General features: G+C 43.2%; 1 protein-coding gene across 1 annotated transcript in view; it reads right to left on the bottom strand.

Annotated features, from left to right (window-relative positions):
• Positions 1–121: 121 nt before the first annotated feature.
• The window catches only part of LOC143287138 (uncharacterized), a 327313-nt gene continuing 309431 nt past the window's right edge, over positions 122–18003 (bottom strand). The window contains exons 20-23 of the mRNA XM_076595083.1: positions 16979–17194; positions 12552–12938; positions 5926–6098; positions 122–4190 (exon numbers count right to left, since the gene is read on the bottom strand). Coding sequence (XP_076451198.1) covers positions 4104–4190; positions 5926–6098; positions 12552–12938; positions 16979–17194 — 863 coding nt within the window. The 3' untranslated portion in view covers positions 122–4103. The remainder of the gene's footprint in view (positions 4191–5925; positions 6099–12551; positions 12939–16978; positions 17195–18003) is intronic.

An 18003-nucleotide genomic window follows, 5' to 3' on the forward strand; every position in this document is an offset into this window, starting at 1 on the left:
AACACCAGAAAAAAAATGTCATGAAATGTAAAATAATGGTTTGAAGCATTAGAGAGTTACTGGTTTCAATGCTAATCACGATGAATCCTCAAACAGAAACACACCCACACAAACACCAGACTGAAGCGTTTATGCACTTTATTAAAGAGCTACCTATCTTGGCACTAAGTCCACACATACAAGTGAAGGTTGACAATGATAGGGCCATGAATAAGACGTCCACTTTCCCTCACAATCCAGCAACACACGCACTCGCAACTGCCAACCACACACACGCACCCAGAAATGCTGAACACTGGCTGTTCTGAACACCTCATACGACATTGAAACAGGGCTCTCAGCACAGGTTACACAAATGCTGTTTACAACTGTCTGAACAAGGTAAAGATTCATTTCATATAAAGATGGCCCTTCAGCTCACCAATCGAACAACTCTTGCAAAGGACTCCATATTTCATGCGAGAGTGATTGCATTTTTTGTTCAGTTGTTCTCAATTCACTCTCACAATCCCATTTTCACATACCACACACCCCCTTTGTAATACACACCCACCAACAATCAAGGAACACATTTACATCACATCCACCAATACACAATGCTCGCTGCACTTTCTCAGCCGAGACTCGATACAATCCACAGAAAACATGTCCAAAAATGGAAAGGGGAGTTGCGATACATGACACAGAAGTGGCTGTGCAAGAAGATCGATTAAATAGTTCCCACACATCTAGCAGACGATGTCTGTACAAAGTGTGCACACTGTAAAAGGGAAGGTGCAGAGTGTATATTGCAGACAATACTCAACGGCCGTTTTCTGTCGGCCAGAAAGAGGACAACATCAACACAGGGAGGGAGGGAGAGGGGGTAGGCATATCAGCAGAACCTGTCTGGAGTGATCAGGTCAACCAGCCACTGCGCACAGGTGGTCCCAAACATGGAGGTTTCGCATAGCCAGTACTTACAGCAGGACTAACGGGAGGCAGTTTTGAAAGAATATATATATCGAGATTTTACTCGCCACCAGTACAGGTTGCTTAGCAACCCTCAACAATTATCTAATATCCACATTTTTATATCGGACAGGTACAGAATTGTCAAACATTCAATAAAATATACATTATAAAAAAGAAAAAATGAAAAAAAAAATGAAGGAAAGCAAAATGCATTTACAAATCAAGCTCTCAAAAGAAGGAAAATGCAGCTTATGGCAGGATAATTTAAAAAAAAAACAACCCAAAACTTCCATAAATATTTGTTCTAGACACAGCAATCGGGTCCTCATTATTGATTGTCTTACTGAAGAAACTATCAAACTGGCGCTCAAGTGATGTGCAAACTAACGACATTTTCTGCTGGAAACCTTAAGACACTGAATCTCCATTGAACACAAGGAACTGTAATCTTGCACTGTTTCTCTGAACATTCATGGAGAAAATAGCTTTTAGGAAAACAAAATAAATCAGTGTTCTCGTACTAATAGGTACATGTACTATCTTCAACTTCCATATTCATAATTTGTACCCATATCGACTTGAATGTGTGCAGTCATTTTAAATAGGCATCCACACTCAGTTTTTGGGGGGTATGCAATGTGTATTACCATCCTGAACATTTCTATTTCATCCAATCTTCTGTTCAGCGGCTGCATCAAAGGATACACCAGTTTGTTTGTTATTTTTTTGTGGTCACCAACTGCATCCATTCAATGAACTTGTTGAGAGACAAAATTGTGTCTAGTCTGGCACCTGTTTGCTGGTCGTTAATATTCGTCTGTTATTTTCACCATGAATGGCAATGCAGCTCATACTAAAGACCATACTGATTCAAATAAAATGCCCCTGAAATTCCTAAACAAATTGAACCCAGCTTCTTAAGTGGTTAAATTTCTAGTTTGTAGCACAGTTGAAATGTTCAGTTTGCTTTTTCTTGTTCAGTTTCTCTCTGTCAACAGATGAATTTTAGTGGAAGGTCAGCTTCTACAAATATGTCTTTTTATTTAATTCTGAGGGTCTGTTTATGCAGTTATTCTGATCATGATCAGCAGTGCTTTTGAATAATAAAACTGGGAAATAAGACGAACTATTCTTACAATCTTTTAAAAATTCAATACAAATTAATATGTAGGAACCAAAAAAAAATCTGACTGAAACCTATCCTGTTTAAATTGAGTTTATTCAAAGAAAAACAAAACAAAACAAAAAAAACCCAACCCCATAAACAAAAAACAGAACCTTTCTGGGTGAATGAAACAAACCGACAAAATATCAAACTCTACAAATCTACAGATTATGCCTGACTTCCACATATGAAGACACATCAGATAACCAATGCACGACAAACACAAGATAAAACACCCTGCCCACATACACAAGGAAGCAGCAGAAGAGCCATCTGCTTGCCGGCAGGGCGGGGCTCAGGGGACTGACAGAGATAAACAGGAACCAGTGGGAGAGGACAGAGGAGCCCTGGTTTCAGTTCCTCACCCCCCAAGTTCCTTTTAAACATTATTCTCTTCATCTGAGAAACATACCAATGCCATACAGACCAACAGCATTGATAGGAAAATCTGTTGTGTTTCCCACCGCTCTGTACACAAGGGAGAGAGTAGTTTGTATCGGAGACCTGATAAATCACAAACCTATGCTCTCAACAGCTCCTCCTGTCCACAACACTCGGTCCAGTAGATTCTCTGCCAAATGTCTGTACAATAAAACAAACATCAACAGTCATAAATAAACTTAAAAAAAAAAAAAAGCTGATAAATAGGTTTCTCACTCCACCATCACTTCTTATACGCTCTTTTGTATTCACTCACCTCATCTGAAATATCTGCTAAACCACGCTGTTAAAAATTAAAACCATACAAGTCACACCAATCACAATGCAAGCATAGGTAACATACACATTTATTTATTCCACAAGAAATCCTGTTCCCTTAAAAAAATAAGTATGATCAACATCAAAACCCCCAAGACCACCTCTTCTGATGCCGGACAACATACATTCCATCCAGTAACAGGACCAGCTTTCTGTCTGCACCCAGTGTAGCATCGTGGGACAACATCCATTTGGTTACAATCACCACAGAGAGCAGTGTCTGTCGCTGAAACATTCTGTACACACTTGGACAGGTAGGGCTGGGCAGGGAATCATAATGGGTCGTTCACAAGAGATCATGCAAAGAGGCCTCCCCCGACTCCATGCATGGAACAAAGACATCATCAGAGACTGTCAAGTCTTGTCTCACATTGATACACCCATCAGTAACTCCTGCTTCCCAACCATCATGGGTCTCACTGCTGTAACTGGTCCGGTCATTACTGTCTCCAGTACTCAACACTATTTGATGGCACCAGTCTAAAGATCAGCATTGGTTAGGCCAGCATGATGATCTTGACCTTTGTTGTCCAAACCTTGCAGTCCTGACGGAGTAAGACATACAACACTGAACACTTTTCCAAAGGCTTAGCTGCAAGTGCAACACCTAACTCCAGTTCATAAGGCTTACAGAGGAGCTAAAGGTAAAACCAATAATTTTTCTTATCAGTACTGTCAATGCATCAGTTCAGGAAAAAAACAAAACAAAAACAAACCCAAACTATCCCCTGTTCTCCCACCACACAGAGTCCAGTCTCTGCAACCCCATACATTGCACACAATAATTCAGACGTTGGAGGCTGCACTTCCCCACAATGACCCTTGCCAAACCACCAGAGTGTGAGAGCGCTTCAAAGGACCAGCGTCCACAGCAATGGGTGGATGGGGGATGTACGCCCTGGGGAGTGTAAGGTGAGAGAAGACGAAGCTGCCACCCCCAGCTTTACACAATCATCAACCAACATCTTCAACTGATGCTGCTGCTGCTGCTGCTGCTGCCAACATGGCTGACCCAGTCAGGGGAGTGAAGCGGATTTCCCCACACCTGCAGCAGTAGGGCTGACCGACTGAACCAGGGTGGACAAGAAACATATCAGGTGGGCAGCACGTCTTGAAGCTGATCAGGTCCCCACAGGCGAGGGGTGGAGAGGCAGGTAGCCAGGGCGAGTTGTTCCACAGGTGTGGAGTGTGGTGAGTGAAGGCAGTGAAGGGGGTAGAAGCAGGGCTAGTGGGGCAGGTGGCCGGGGCCGAAGCGCTCCCTCTCCATGGCCAGTTGGCGCTGGATGGCTTCGTGGTGCGCCTGAGCCGTCAGCTGTCAACACGGGGTACAGGGTGTCAGTCATGGCTTCACTTCATGCACTACAGGCTGTCACAGCCATCACACCTTACACACCACACCATACGTCACACCACAAACACAAAAATCATTCACACCACACCACACACACCTCGCTACACCATACCACTTGTCACACCACACACCTTGCTACCCACACCACACCACGTACACATTGCTACACACACACCACATGCACACTCAACCACTCACACACCACGTACACATTGCTACACACACCACACCACTCAACCATTCACACCACACCACGCACACCTTGCTACACCATGTCACACCACACCACACACGTTGCTACACACACCACACCACGCACACCTTGCTACACCATGTCACACCACACCACACACGTTGCTACACACACACCACACCACACTCAACCATTCACACCACACCACGCACACCTTGCTACACCATGTCACACCACACCACACACGTTGCTACACACACCACACCATGCACACTCAACAACCATTCACGCCAAACCACACACCTCGCTACACCATGTCACACACACCACACCACTCAACCATTCACACCACACCACGCACACCTTGCTACACCATGTCACACCACACCACACACGTTGCTACACACACCACACCATGCACACTCAACAACCATTCACGCCAAACCACACACCTCGCTACACCATGTCACACCACACACCTTGCTACACACACTACACCACACCCAACCATTCACACCACACCACACCACACACCTCAGCTACACCATGTCACACCACACCACACACACCTTGCTACACACACCACACCACACCCAACCATTCACACCACACCACACCACACCCAACCATTCACACCACACCACACACACTTGCTCACACCACACCACACCACACCACACCCAACCATTCACACCACACCACACCACACCACACCCAACCATTCACACCACACCACACCACACCACACCCAACCATTCACACCACACCACACACCTCAGCTACACCATGTCACACCACACCACACACCTTGCTACACACACCACTCATGCCATCAACACCTTATGTGGAAATTGGTCTAGAGGTAATGAAACCACCTGGAGAGCGAGAGAATCTGAGCGCACTGGTTTGATTCCAACATACTCGACAGTATTTTTTCTCCTTTCACTTGACACGGAGTGGTGGTCTGGATGCTAGTCATTCAGATGAGATGGTAAACTGAGGTCCCAAGTACAGTATGCACGTGGAGCACACATGGCAACAAAAGAGTTGTTCCAGGCAAAATTATTAATGCAGAAAAATCTGCTTTGAAAGCAAAACAAAATACAACTGCAGGCAGAATAGAGCCCACAAAAACTGGGTGGTGCTCTCACTGCAATGACATGCTCTCCCTGGGGAGAGCAGCCCAAATGTCACACAGAGAAATCAGTGTGAATAAAGAGTGAACCACACCATCCTACACCACACCACACTCAACAGACTACACAGGAGAGTGGTGATCAGAAAATAATTCAAATCAAATTCATGAAAACTCAACTCCGGCAATAATGTATTGCTGGGAAGTGACAGACTTTTGTAATGCTAAAAAAAAAAAGAAGAAAAAAAAAAAAAAAAGTGCAACAGCAAGAGGGTGGAACTGAACATGGCAATACTCCCACACAGAACAAAGTGGAGAAAGAAGCCAGACATGAGGAGGGGTAGGGGGGAGGGGGGGTGGGCGTGTACCTGGTGTGCCAGAGCGGGGTCCATGTAGGCGCGGCTGTACAGCTCCCTCTGAAGCAGCTCCTGTTCCCGGGAGCTGGTGCCGGGCAGCAGGGGGGGCTGGGAGCCGGGGTGCAGGGAGGGCAGGGAGGTGGGGGTGGCGCTGGCGCTGGGCAGGCCCGCCATGGGGTCCGCTCCTGTCAGGGGCACGTCACCACATCACAGTTAATTCCCTTGCTTGTTTCTTTTTTGGTCACACAAGTTATTTCCCTTTTTTTAAATTAATAAAATTTTCTTATTGTTCTTTCCAAAAAACATCTTTTCTTCTCAATGAAGTTTTTTGATGACTGCTACTGCCTGCCTAAAAATGAGATTATCTTCCCCAATTTTGGGGAAAGTTGGCTTTTTACTTCAAACTCCTCCTTACTTTCCTTCACCGATATTTACCTTGAGTTTAACATTAAAAAAACAACAACATTAGTTCAATTTCAAAATCATGTAATTTTAACAGGTAACATAATGTAACACATTTCACAATTAACATTCAATACATTTCAGCAATACAGCAATATATTTCATGCATTTTAACTTTCATCTTTTCTGTTGAAAAAGAAGTTCATACTGATATCCTGCATATAAACACACACACACAACAAACCAACAACAAACCCCCAGACACACACCACCAAGCTATAACCAGTGGTGGTCAGCAGCAAGTCATATGCTATGCTGAATTCAGAATAATCAGCAAACAAAGTATGTTATTTCTTCCAGAATTACAACTAGTTGATACAAAGGAAGAATGAGGACCATGAGGATGTCTATGGCAGACCTTACTCCTCCCTTTCAAAAATTTTGAGTGAAAAACAAAGTAAGTTAAAAAAAAGAAGAAGAAAAAATAGAAGAAGAAAAAAAATACAGTAAGAGAGTACACTTTGAGTACACTGCATCGCAGAAAAAGTGACATATGAACAGCTCCATACTGGGACCTCTTCACCTGACGTCTTCAAGCCGACACCGTAACAAAAAGAACCTCTTCACCCTATTACTTTCCACTGTCACCACAATTCACCTTATTACCTTCCACTGACACTACACTTCCTGTGCTGAGATGTCTGATGTCCCCTTACTGCCAGGACATGGAATCAGTTGTACAAACAGCTCTCTCCATCGGAGGGGACTTCTCTCTCCATACGAACGGCGAAAGAGACGACGCTGACAGCGTTTCACCCCAATTACCACCAGGCTCTTATACTGAAGAGGTGAATGTTGACAAAGAATACCACAATTCTGACGACGGAAGCTAAAGGTTGGATCATTCAGACACCCACTGGACATCCGAGGGGTCTGTGTAGAGGAGAAGAGAGGACTGGCCGTACTGAGTGAGTTAAGACTCCCCAGCTGATGGTGTTTTTGCAGTTTTTACAACCACCTATGTTTAAATTTTTTTTAAAAAGTTTTGTTTTGCTTTTTGTTCAGCATCTTTGTCACTTTCCCCAGCTGAAATCTGATATACAGCTTTCACAAACCACTTCCCTCTCTTTTTTTATTAAATTTTTTATTTTTTTTATGTAGTTTTGTTTTGTTTTGTATCTTTGTCACTTTTCCCAGCTGAAATCTTCACTGCTGTCACACCTTCCCTCTCTCTCTTTTTACGTACAGTTTTGGTTTTTTTTGTTCAGCATCTATGTAAAGTGACAGATGGGGTATAAAATTTGCCCCCCCCCACTACTCTTCTGTCCAGCAGTCTGATCACTGTCAGAATCACAAGGGTCATAGAGGGAACAAGCAAACATCAACTGCTGTTCCTGTAGTTTGTGCTACGGTATATTGTGACCTCCTTTCAACAGTGCTCTTTTGGTATTTTCCCCCCCTCACCATGACCAATGTAAATCAACAGAATATTGCCACAGTTGTTTCTGTGGGTGGCATGCTTTCTATGATGCCCCTTTATTGTTCCAGTCAGATCCAGATCACTTGCTCTTTGCAAATGCTCTACTTTTACTATATTATGTACTGTTTGTTTATTTGTTTTATTTCATTATTTCATTACTTACTGTTTATGAATGTTATTTGATACAACTGATAATATGGTTTATCAGCCGTCATGATGAAATTGAAGTGCAATGTTGTGAGCACAGTATAAGCTTTAAGCTCTTTTGTCATTCACTGCACTGTAATCATGTGTACTGTTGAACAATTAAAGATTATTTAAACCAAAAGCTCTACTTTCATTCATTCTGAAAATGGACCAGCTCTTGAATGTGTAAGAAAAAACCTTTCCCGCTCTTATTTCACTGGGACAAAATGAAAGCAAACACAGGATCATCTACTCACCTGGTCTACATTCACTGTTCACGTCCACAACTACTGAACTGCTACATTCACTGTTCTCGTCCACGACTACTGAACTGCTACATTCACTGTTCACGTCCACAACTACTGAACTGCTACATTCACTGTTCACGTCCACGACTACTGAACTGCTACATTCACTGTTCACGTCCACGACTACTGAACTGCTACATTCACTGTTCACATCCAAGACTACTGAACTGCTACATTCACTGTTCAGGTCCACGACTACTGTTCTGCTACATTCACTGTTCACGTCCACAACTACTGAACTGCTACATTCACTGTTCACGTCCATGACTACTGAACTGCTACATTCACTGTTCACGTCCATGACTACTGAACTGCTACATTCACTGTTCATGTCCACGACTACTGAACTGCTACATTCACTGTTCACGTCCACGACTACTGAACTGCTACATTCACTGTTCATGTCCACGACTACTGAACTGCTACATTCACTGTTCACACACATGACTACTGAACTGCTACATTCACTGTTCACGTCCACGACTACTGAACTGCTACATTCACTGTTCACATCCAAGACTACTGAACTGCTACATTCACTGTTCATGTCCATGACTACTGAACTGCTACATTCACTGTTCACGTCCACGACTACTGAACTGCTACATTCACTGTTCACGTCCACGACTACTGAACTGCTACATTCACTGTTCATGTCCACGACTACTGAACTGCTACATTCACTGTTCACGTCCACGACTACTGAACTGCTACATTCACTGTTCACGTCCACGACTACTGAACTGCTACATTCACTGTTCACGTCCACAACTACTGAACTGCTACATTCACTGTTCACGTCCACGACTACTGAACTGCTACATTCACTGTTCACACACATGACTACTGAACTGCTACATTCACTGTTCACACACATGACTACTGAACTGCTACATTCACTGTTCACGTCCACGACTACTGAACTGCTACATTCACTGTTCACGTCCACAACTACTGAACTGCTACATTCACTGTTCACGTCCATGACTACTGAACTGCTACATTCACTGTTCATGTCCACGACTACTGAACTGCTACATTCAATGTTCACGTCCATGACTACTGAACTGCTAGATTCACTGTTCACACACACGACTACTGAACTGCTACATTCACTGTTCATGTCCACGACTACTGAACTGCTACATTCACTGTTCACATCCACGACTACTGAACTGCTACATTCCATGTTCACGTCCACGACTACTGAACTGCTACATTCACTGTTCACGTCCATGACTACTAAACACTGTGTGTATCAAAACCAAACAAATCTCCTGTGCTGAGTGCACTGAAACCAAACCTATCTCCTGTATTGGGTGTCTTGGAACCTACCAATCTCCAATACTGACTTCGTAGTGACCAAACGACCAAACCGAAGCGTTTGAACCAAATCATTGTGTTAGATCTATTCACACTGTGAGCTAAAATGAAGGTTAAAAAAAATATATAAAAAAAAAACCCAAAGACAACGACACACACACACACAATGACTTAAAAAGAAGATGAAGCCATATCATGAAATAGTGTTATACATTTCCAGGCCACTTTTCAGTACTGCAAAAAATTTCGCAGGTATTTTTTTTTAAGCAGAAATATTTTAGTTTTCAGGTTATTCTTCATTAGTGCTATCATTAGTTTTCAGGCCATTCTTCAATAGAGCAGTAGATTTTCAGGTTGTTCTGCAGTACAAATTTTTTATTTCATGTCTTTCTTCAATTGTGCTATTATAAAAGTTTTTATGTCATTTCTAAGTCGTGCAGTAAGATTTCACGTCATTCTTCAATATCAAATTTGAGATTTGTGGTCATTCTTAAATTGTGCTTTTTTAAAAATTTGAGGTCATTCTTCAATAGAGCAGTAAGTTTTCACGTCTATTCAATATCAACTTCTAGATTTCAGGTCATTCTTAAACAGTGCAGTAAGATTTTAGGTCATTCTTCAATATCAAAATTTAGATTTACAGTCATACTAAAATTGTGCTATCTGAATTTTTTCAGGTAATTCCTCAACAGTGCAATACATTTTCCGGTCATTCTTCAGTAGTGTAGTTTTCAGGTCACTGTCATGCATTTGGTTTTCTGGTCACTGTTCAATAGTGCATTCAGTTTTCAGGTCATTCCTCCGAAGTGCAACCAAGACAAAGTCTAGCTAACCACTCACACTACTGCAGTCCTATCATTTCCTTGCTGAAGGGTCACTGCAATGTATTAAGAATTGCATTCTGATGATGACTGCTCTTTTACATATTTAGTGCATCACTAAATGGCGGGGTAAAAACAGTCACACATGTAAAGCCCACTTGGAAATAAAATGTACCACCATTTTAAACTAGTGAACATGGGAGTTGCAGCCCACGAATGCAGAAGACGATGATGTATGTGGTTTAAACTTCCCTTTACAGCCCATGGGATACTCAACTCAAACAGTTGGTCTGGCCAGTTTACTTCATCCACTGATGGTGTTCAAACCTCCATCTTCTAATTCTTTTAAGTGTTCTTATCAATCTCACTTTCACATCCACTGAAGTTTAACTCAGTTCTTTGTTCAGAGTTGTCAGTGTTTTTCACAAATCCCTTATAACAAGGTGAACTTGTGTCACTAACCTCTGCTTACCAATGCTTCAAGACATATGTTTAACTGCGAAACCCTGGTAAATTTCACTGTTGATCAGTTCATCACTTTCTTTGGGGGGGAAAAAGTAAAACTGCATGGAAATTGGTCAACATTCCAACAGATTATAAAATGGAAAGTTCTGCATTCTGCACTTTTTGTTATTTTTTCATTGTTGAATTTTTTTCCTTCTTTCTTTGCTATTGAAATGTTTTGTTTTGACATTCAATGTATATATTAACTGATCAATGAATGTCATGTAAAGCCTCCCTTCAGATGTATGGGGAGGGATGTGAAATGCAATATTATCTTTTGTTTTAACTGGATGATCTGAATGAAGACTCGTCTTTTCCTTTCGGTACAAAAAGCCAACGTTAAAACTTCTGTGAAAAATAAATATGGGGGTGGAGGGAATTTAATGGGGAAACATAAAAATCAAAAAAAACAAAACAAATAAACAAAAATATGAAAAAAAAGAAAGAAAAGAAAGCAAAAGATGAGCCAACTCACGAGAGAACTGATAGACCAACTGTGCAGGGTCTATGACCCCCCGGTCAGGTTTGGCACGCAAATACAACTCATTGGTGATGCGCTGCATGTAGACCAGCTGGTCTGTGCTCAGACCGCGCTGGGTGTAATACTGGTAAATAAATTGGGTGGACATCTGCTCCAGCTGCTGGGCATCTGTGGAGAGGGAGCACATGACACAACCACGCACACAGGGAGGACACCAGGGTACCAAAGAAAATGTGCGGCCTCCTCCCCTTTTATTCCACGGGGCGGCTGGAAACGTGGGCAGGGGCAGGGGAAGCACTGGAGTCCAACCATCCGCCTGCCCCTCCCCCTTTTTTCCACGGGGCGGCTGGAAACGTGGGCAGGGGCCCACCCATCGTCATTCCTTCTCCAGCTTTCGCGACATCCTCATATTTTGAAAAAATCACAAGTAAAATTTACCTGGTATGGAATGCTGACACACGTTCGTTCCTGGTCGCCTCCAGGGTTCTTTGTTTAGCGAAAAAATAAAACCGGTTATTTGTGGCCTGAGCAGCGACAATTTTAGAACAAGGACCAGGGTTTAGAAGGAGATGAGTCTGCCATACTTATCCTCTAGCCTCACAAAAAGAAACAGGACGAAATAGAAAAAACAACAACAAAAAACATGGGAAGCAAATATCCTACTTAAGTGTACATAGCGCATTAAACAGTATACAAGTACATTAATTTGTGCTGCTTTCAAAAGAGATGAAAGACCCACAACTTCTGACCAGTGCTGTCAGCATGGATGACAAAGTGTGTGTCTTTCTCTCTCCTAAAGGAGCCCAAAGTTACTGTGCTTGTTTACTGTTCAATACCCCCAACCTCATTCACAGTTTAGTTCACACATAAAGTATAGGAGGGACACCAGCTTATTCAACTTGGATCTGAAATGCAGATTTCTCTCTCCATCTCTGTATTTCTTTTGTCATTTTCTGCAAGACTTCCATTGTTCAATGAAACAATTTTGACATGATCTGAACAAACATCAATCTGATGTTTGTGCCAACTCATTGGTTTCAGAACGGTTATCCAAGCTGGTTCAAAGGGTGGCCCTCCATACCGTATGTGTGGCTGGACAAAGAAGAGGAAGGGAGCGGGTGTGGGGGTCTTACCTGACAGGGGCAAATGGGGGTACAAGTGATGGGCCAAGGGGTGGAGAGGGGTGGGCACCCCCCCACTGCCGCCCCCACCCCCACCACCTCCCCCTCCCGCCAGAGCAGCGGCTGCAGCGGCGGCAGCCAGGTTGTTTTCCTGCTGCTGGTGGAGGTGGAGGTGGGTGTGGGAGTGGGTGTGGGCGTGGGTGTGGGCGTGCATGGCGGCGGCGGCAGCGGCCGGGTTGGTGGCCAGGCTGGCCATCTGGAGGCGGGCCAGGGCCTCGGGGTTGCTGGGGGGCACCAGGCCCAGGCGCTCAGCTTGCTGCCGCTCCGCAGAGAGACGCTCCACCACGCTGGCGTAGGACAGGTCCACGGGGAGGTGGGGGTGGTGGGCACCCGCTACGCCTACAGCAACCAACCGTCGTGCCATGTACATCACCCTGCCTCACCCCACGGGGGGCTGAGCATGCTACTACTCGTCTTCTTCCACGCTTCTTCCTCTCTCTACTCCTTTACCACTGACTCGTTCGTTACTCTCGTCTTCTTCCACTCTCTCTACTCCTTTACCACTGACTCGTTCGTTACTCTCGTCTTCTTCCACTCTCTCTACTCCTTTACCACTGACTCGTTCGTTACTCTCGTCTTCTTCCACTCTCTCTACTCCCTTTACCATTGACTCGTTCGTTACTCTCGTCTTCTTCCACTCACTCTACTCCCTTTACCACTGACTCGTTCGTTACTCTCGTCTTCTTCCACTCACTCTACTCCTTTACCATTGACTCGTTTGTTACTCTCGTCTTCTTCCTCTCTCTACTCCCTTTACCATTGACTCGTTTGTTACTCTCGTCTTCTTCCTCTCTCTACTCCCTTTACCATTGACTCGTTTGTTACTCTCGTCTTCTTCCTCTCTCTACTCCCTTTACCATTGACTCGTTTGTTACTCTCGTCTTCTTCCACTCTCTACTCCCTTTACCATTGACTCGTTTGTTACTCTCGTCTTCTTCCACTCACTCTACTCCTTTACCATTGACTCGTTCGTTACTCTCGTCTTCTTCCACTCTTCTTCCTCTCTCCACTCCTTTACCGTAACTCAGGCCTACTCTTTGATCTTCAACTCATTCTCAATGCTGTTTTTACTGATTCATCTTCATACTACTTTTTAAAAATTTTATCTTTAAAAATTTTTTAAAAAATTTTTTTATAATCAACTCTTCCTCAGACTTCTTTATTGACTCAACGTTGATGTCCCTGCTGTCTCAAGAGCCAGCCTTTGTAAGCTGTATCCGCCCCAACAACCAATAGCGGCCACTGATGTTTTTTCCTATTCACCTTTTGATGCCGGACTGTCTACAGCTGGTGCACTAGTCTGTCACAGTAATCGTCCCTAAACAATCTGATCACAGCTGTTGTCTTGCCACTCTTCACCTAACCTCATCTGTTCCTTCAGAAAAATTATCTTATTTCTTCAATTTCAAAACAAAATCTTTGGCGCAATAAAACTCTGACAATATCAATAAAGCACTTAGTATCAAGTAGACAAAATACATGACTAACTGCCTTTTTCTTGTTTTTGTAACTGCCTTTTTCTTTTTTTCTCTACATTTCTTTTTCAATGTTCAAATCTATGTTAAAGAAAGAGGCACAGTAATGCTCCAATAGTTTCCCCTACACAACCCAACAAAGTCATGAGCATCAAGCTCAGTATTCCTAAATCACAGTAAAACAGGGGTATACAGCTCTCCTATAATTCAAGGTATTTACTTCTGGCCAATGTTAAATCACGGTCACTTTGATTTCCTCTGACAAATGTGTGGTAAACCTAGCATGTACTGCAGCAATGGCAGTCTACAGATTGCAATCAGGTGCAGAACTCTTATGTCACCAGTTTTTCAGAGTTGGAAAAACTTCAAAGTTGGTTTTTTTCCCTTTCTTTTTCCTCTGTCATCATCTTCACGTGCACTCCTGACCTCTCTCCTCATACAAGTTCCAATGGGACACAGACTAAACATTCCACTGGAGCTGACAATGTACAATATACACCGATACAGTAAAAAAAAAAAAAAAGAAAAGAAAAAAAGTCAATATGCACAAAGATGACAGCTGATTTTGGCATGCAAAGAAAATGGGACGGAAGAAACCAAAAGCAATCAAAAAAGAAAAGTGGAATGCCACAAGGGCGTAAGCTATTCCTTTTTCCTGATCTCGCACCTGGATTGTCTGTTGTGCCTGCCCCCTCACATCCCTGTCAGCAGCAGCAGAAAGGTCCGTCAGAATGCCACCACAGGATGGAACCACCACACTGGGAGGCAGGGGTGGGTGGGGGGTCCATTTTCACTTCTACCCTTCACTACCTCTTCAATTAAAATCTACACACCTCTAAAAACTGATCAGCTGCAGAATATTGTGACTAAACAGGATGTACAATATATGTGCTTTTCTTTCTCTTAAATGTTTGGATCAACACATCTATTACAGACATGGGGCCATGGAGATAACGAGTTTAGATAAGTAAATGACAGCAATGTCTGAGCGAAACGCTTGTGCACTGTGTTCGCGCATGTGTGTGTGAAAGTGGACTGACATGTAGCATGACCCTAACACAGTCCAAACTCTGATCTAAATCAATATGTAGTTCCTGGACTTTGTGTTAACCACAGGCATGACCCAACACGTTATCTTCTCAATGCACAACGGTGACTTCCACATGTGGTGGCTGTATGGTTTTCTGTTGCATTCAACACTGTTTTGTGCTAATCCTGCTTTCACATTTGTTCTTTTAGTGTACTCAATTACCAGTCTGAACATGACCTTTTAAGCCTTTCAAACAATTAAAATGTTCCTTGTACAGGAATCTTATTTTCTATCCTGTCCTATCATTTATTTGCCAAGGGTTGTCTACAAGCCTGCAGGTGGTTTTATCACATTTCAACAGTATTGCCTGAATGAGCCATGAGCAGAGTAAGATGTGTAGTAAAAGACAAAGTCTAGCAGGGGACCACTTGAGAACATCTGCAGCATAGCTCAGGACGGCGCCTAGACAGAAAAATGTAACCTTTTCCATACAAACTACGGTGGCAGTGCCTAGGCAGACAAATGTAATCTTTTCCATACAAACTACAGGGGCAGTGTGGAACAGAGAAATGAGCAGGTGTCAACATGTCCAGTGTTGCAGCAGGTCCAAGTCACTTCCCTGTCACATGATCTTGAAACAGTTCTCTTTTGTGTGTGGGTTTGTGAACGTTACATAAACTCAATATCTACATTACTGACATAACAAGGAGATATAAAAATGCAGTCTCTTTTCATTTTACAGAAACCACACATGAGTGCCTACATCTACTCAGTATTTTACCCAAGTAAAGTATTAAGCAGACACTGTACATCTGCTGGTAATAATTGTTTTGTTAGATACAGATGGCAGGATCAATACAGAAACAGTTCCATGTGTCTGTGATAGTCTTCTCTGCTCTGGTATCCCAAATGAGGCAGAGACAAGAAGTAACAAGTTCCCTCCTCCTCTCTAGTCCATCCACTCCTGTGTATGGAGGTACCAGTGGCATTCTGGGACCCGACATCAAGCCACTGACCTCTGCAGCAGCCGCTGACGTTGTTCAGTGTCAACGGCAAGCACAACAGACTGAACAGACACCGACCAATCAGTACCGCCCACCATGACGCCACCTGGCTGTCGTCTGCTCGTGGTCATGGTGAACAATCTGATTGGTCCGTGTTTACTGGGCTTAGGACTGTGTATGGCAGACACTCTCTTTTCTTCCCATGTAACAAAGCAACCATCCAAAGGGAGAGGATTGAATGAAAAAAAAAAAAAAAAAAAAATCAAAGAAAAAAAGGTCACAGGTCAATGGCAAATACGGGGCTGGAATATGTGGCATTCTTCCATCACATTTTCTTTGGTACTTCTTGTCACATGATCATTGCAGAGCAAGGAAAAAACAGTCAAGCAAGCCAAACATGGTGAAATAATGCACAATCACTAAACATTATGTCATTGATGACACTTCTGCAGCAAATATGAACTACCCTGTCGACAATTCATGCTCATACTCTTGAGACATACACACACACACAACCTGTAAATTCCATCAACACAACATTATATAATCACAGAACAGGTCTTCTGGAAATATCTGAAATTCAATTATCTTGCTAATTCAACCTGGCATATATAACTGATAACCCTTCCCAGTACCTCACATAACAAGCTCTTTACATATACACACTCATTCAGCAGCTTTAATTTCACACAAAGACTCCACTCTGTCAATCCCACACACAACACACTCGGTCCAGCTCAAGTAAAACATGACTCGCACACCCCCACCCCCTCCCAATCCTCTTCTCTCCCGTTATCTCCCACATTGACACCCCCACACCCTCCTCCAAAAACACACACACACACAAGGACAGGACCACTGACCACTCACCTAATCTCTCCAGCTTTTCACGCTCTCTAGCAGCCAGTTCTCCGGCCAGAGAGACTGGGGGATAGACGCCGGGCAGATGGTTCGATCCCCCACTTCCTGGGGCCCCGGGGGGCAGGACGGGCAGGGCCGTGCCAGGAGGGTAGGCAAGGCGGCGCTGCATCTCCAGCCAGTGAGGGTCCAGAGGGTTGGCACCGGGAGGGATCAGGCGTTCGAGTCCTGGAGATCACACACATAGATCACCGCTGTACTGAAGTGTCCCTGGGACATTATTTGTGTGTTTCCGGAGGAACACACACACCACTTAAACAAGTGACAAGTTCACATCTTTCCTGATAAACACACACACACACCACTTCACTTGTGTCCAAACCCATTCACACCCTTCCCGTAGAACACACACACTGTACAGAAGTATCTCAACACATTCAAATATTTTCTGATGAACACACACACACAGAGCCACTGTATCCGAACACATTCACATATTTCCTGATGAACACACACACGCAAACCACCACTTCACAGGAGTGTTTCAACACATTCACATCTTTCCCCACAAAAAGTTTTTCTGACAAGTCTGAAAAAAGAATGAAACATAATAGGCTTACCTTAAAAATATACATACATTTTCTGATACATCTTTATAAAAAAAACAAAAAAACTTTCGTAGTGCTTATTGTACTGCTGTTTAAAGCCAGAACATAACAAACCATTCAATTTCGTCTACAACTGAAAAAGAACAAATAACCAATACAATCTAATATAATAACTACTGTGTGTATCATTCACAAAAAATGATAAAATTCAATAACATGATTTATCATCTTTATTGTGAAATGGAAGAAGGCATACATGTCTTTAGGAGTGGAACTCACACACTGGATTCAAAACAACTTCTGTAACAGTAAAAGTGCGCCCTTTCCTTTCTTCAAAGTATTTCATGTTCCTGAGTAGATGAAAGAGAAAATGACTTTCCAGCTTGCGACAAGGACTTGCCAAGAAAAAACACCCACTATACCAAATCA

The sequence above is a fragment of the Babylonia areolata genome, chromosome 11 (genome assembly GCF_041734735.1).
Source record: "Babylonia areolata isolate BAREFJ2019XMU chromosome 11, ASM4173473v1, whole genome shotgun sequence".
NCBI classification, from domain to species: domain Eukaryota; kingdom Metazoa; phylum Mollusca; class Gastropoda; order Neogastropoda; family Buccinidae; genus Babylonia; species Babylonia areolata.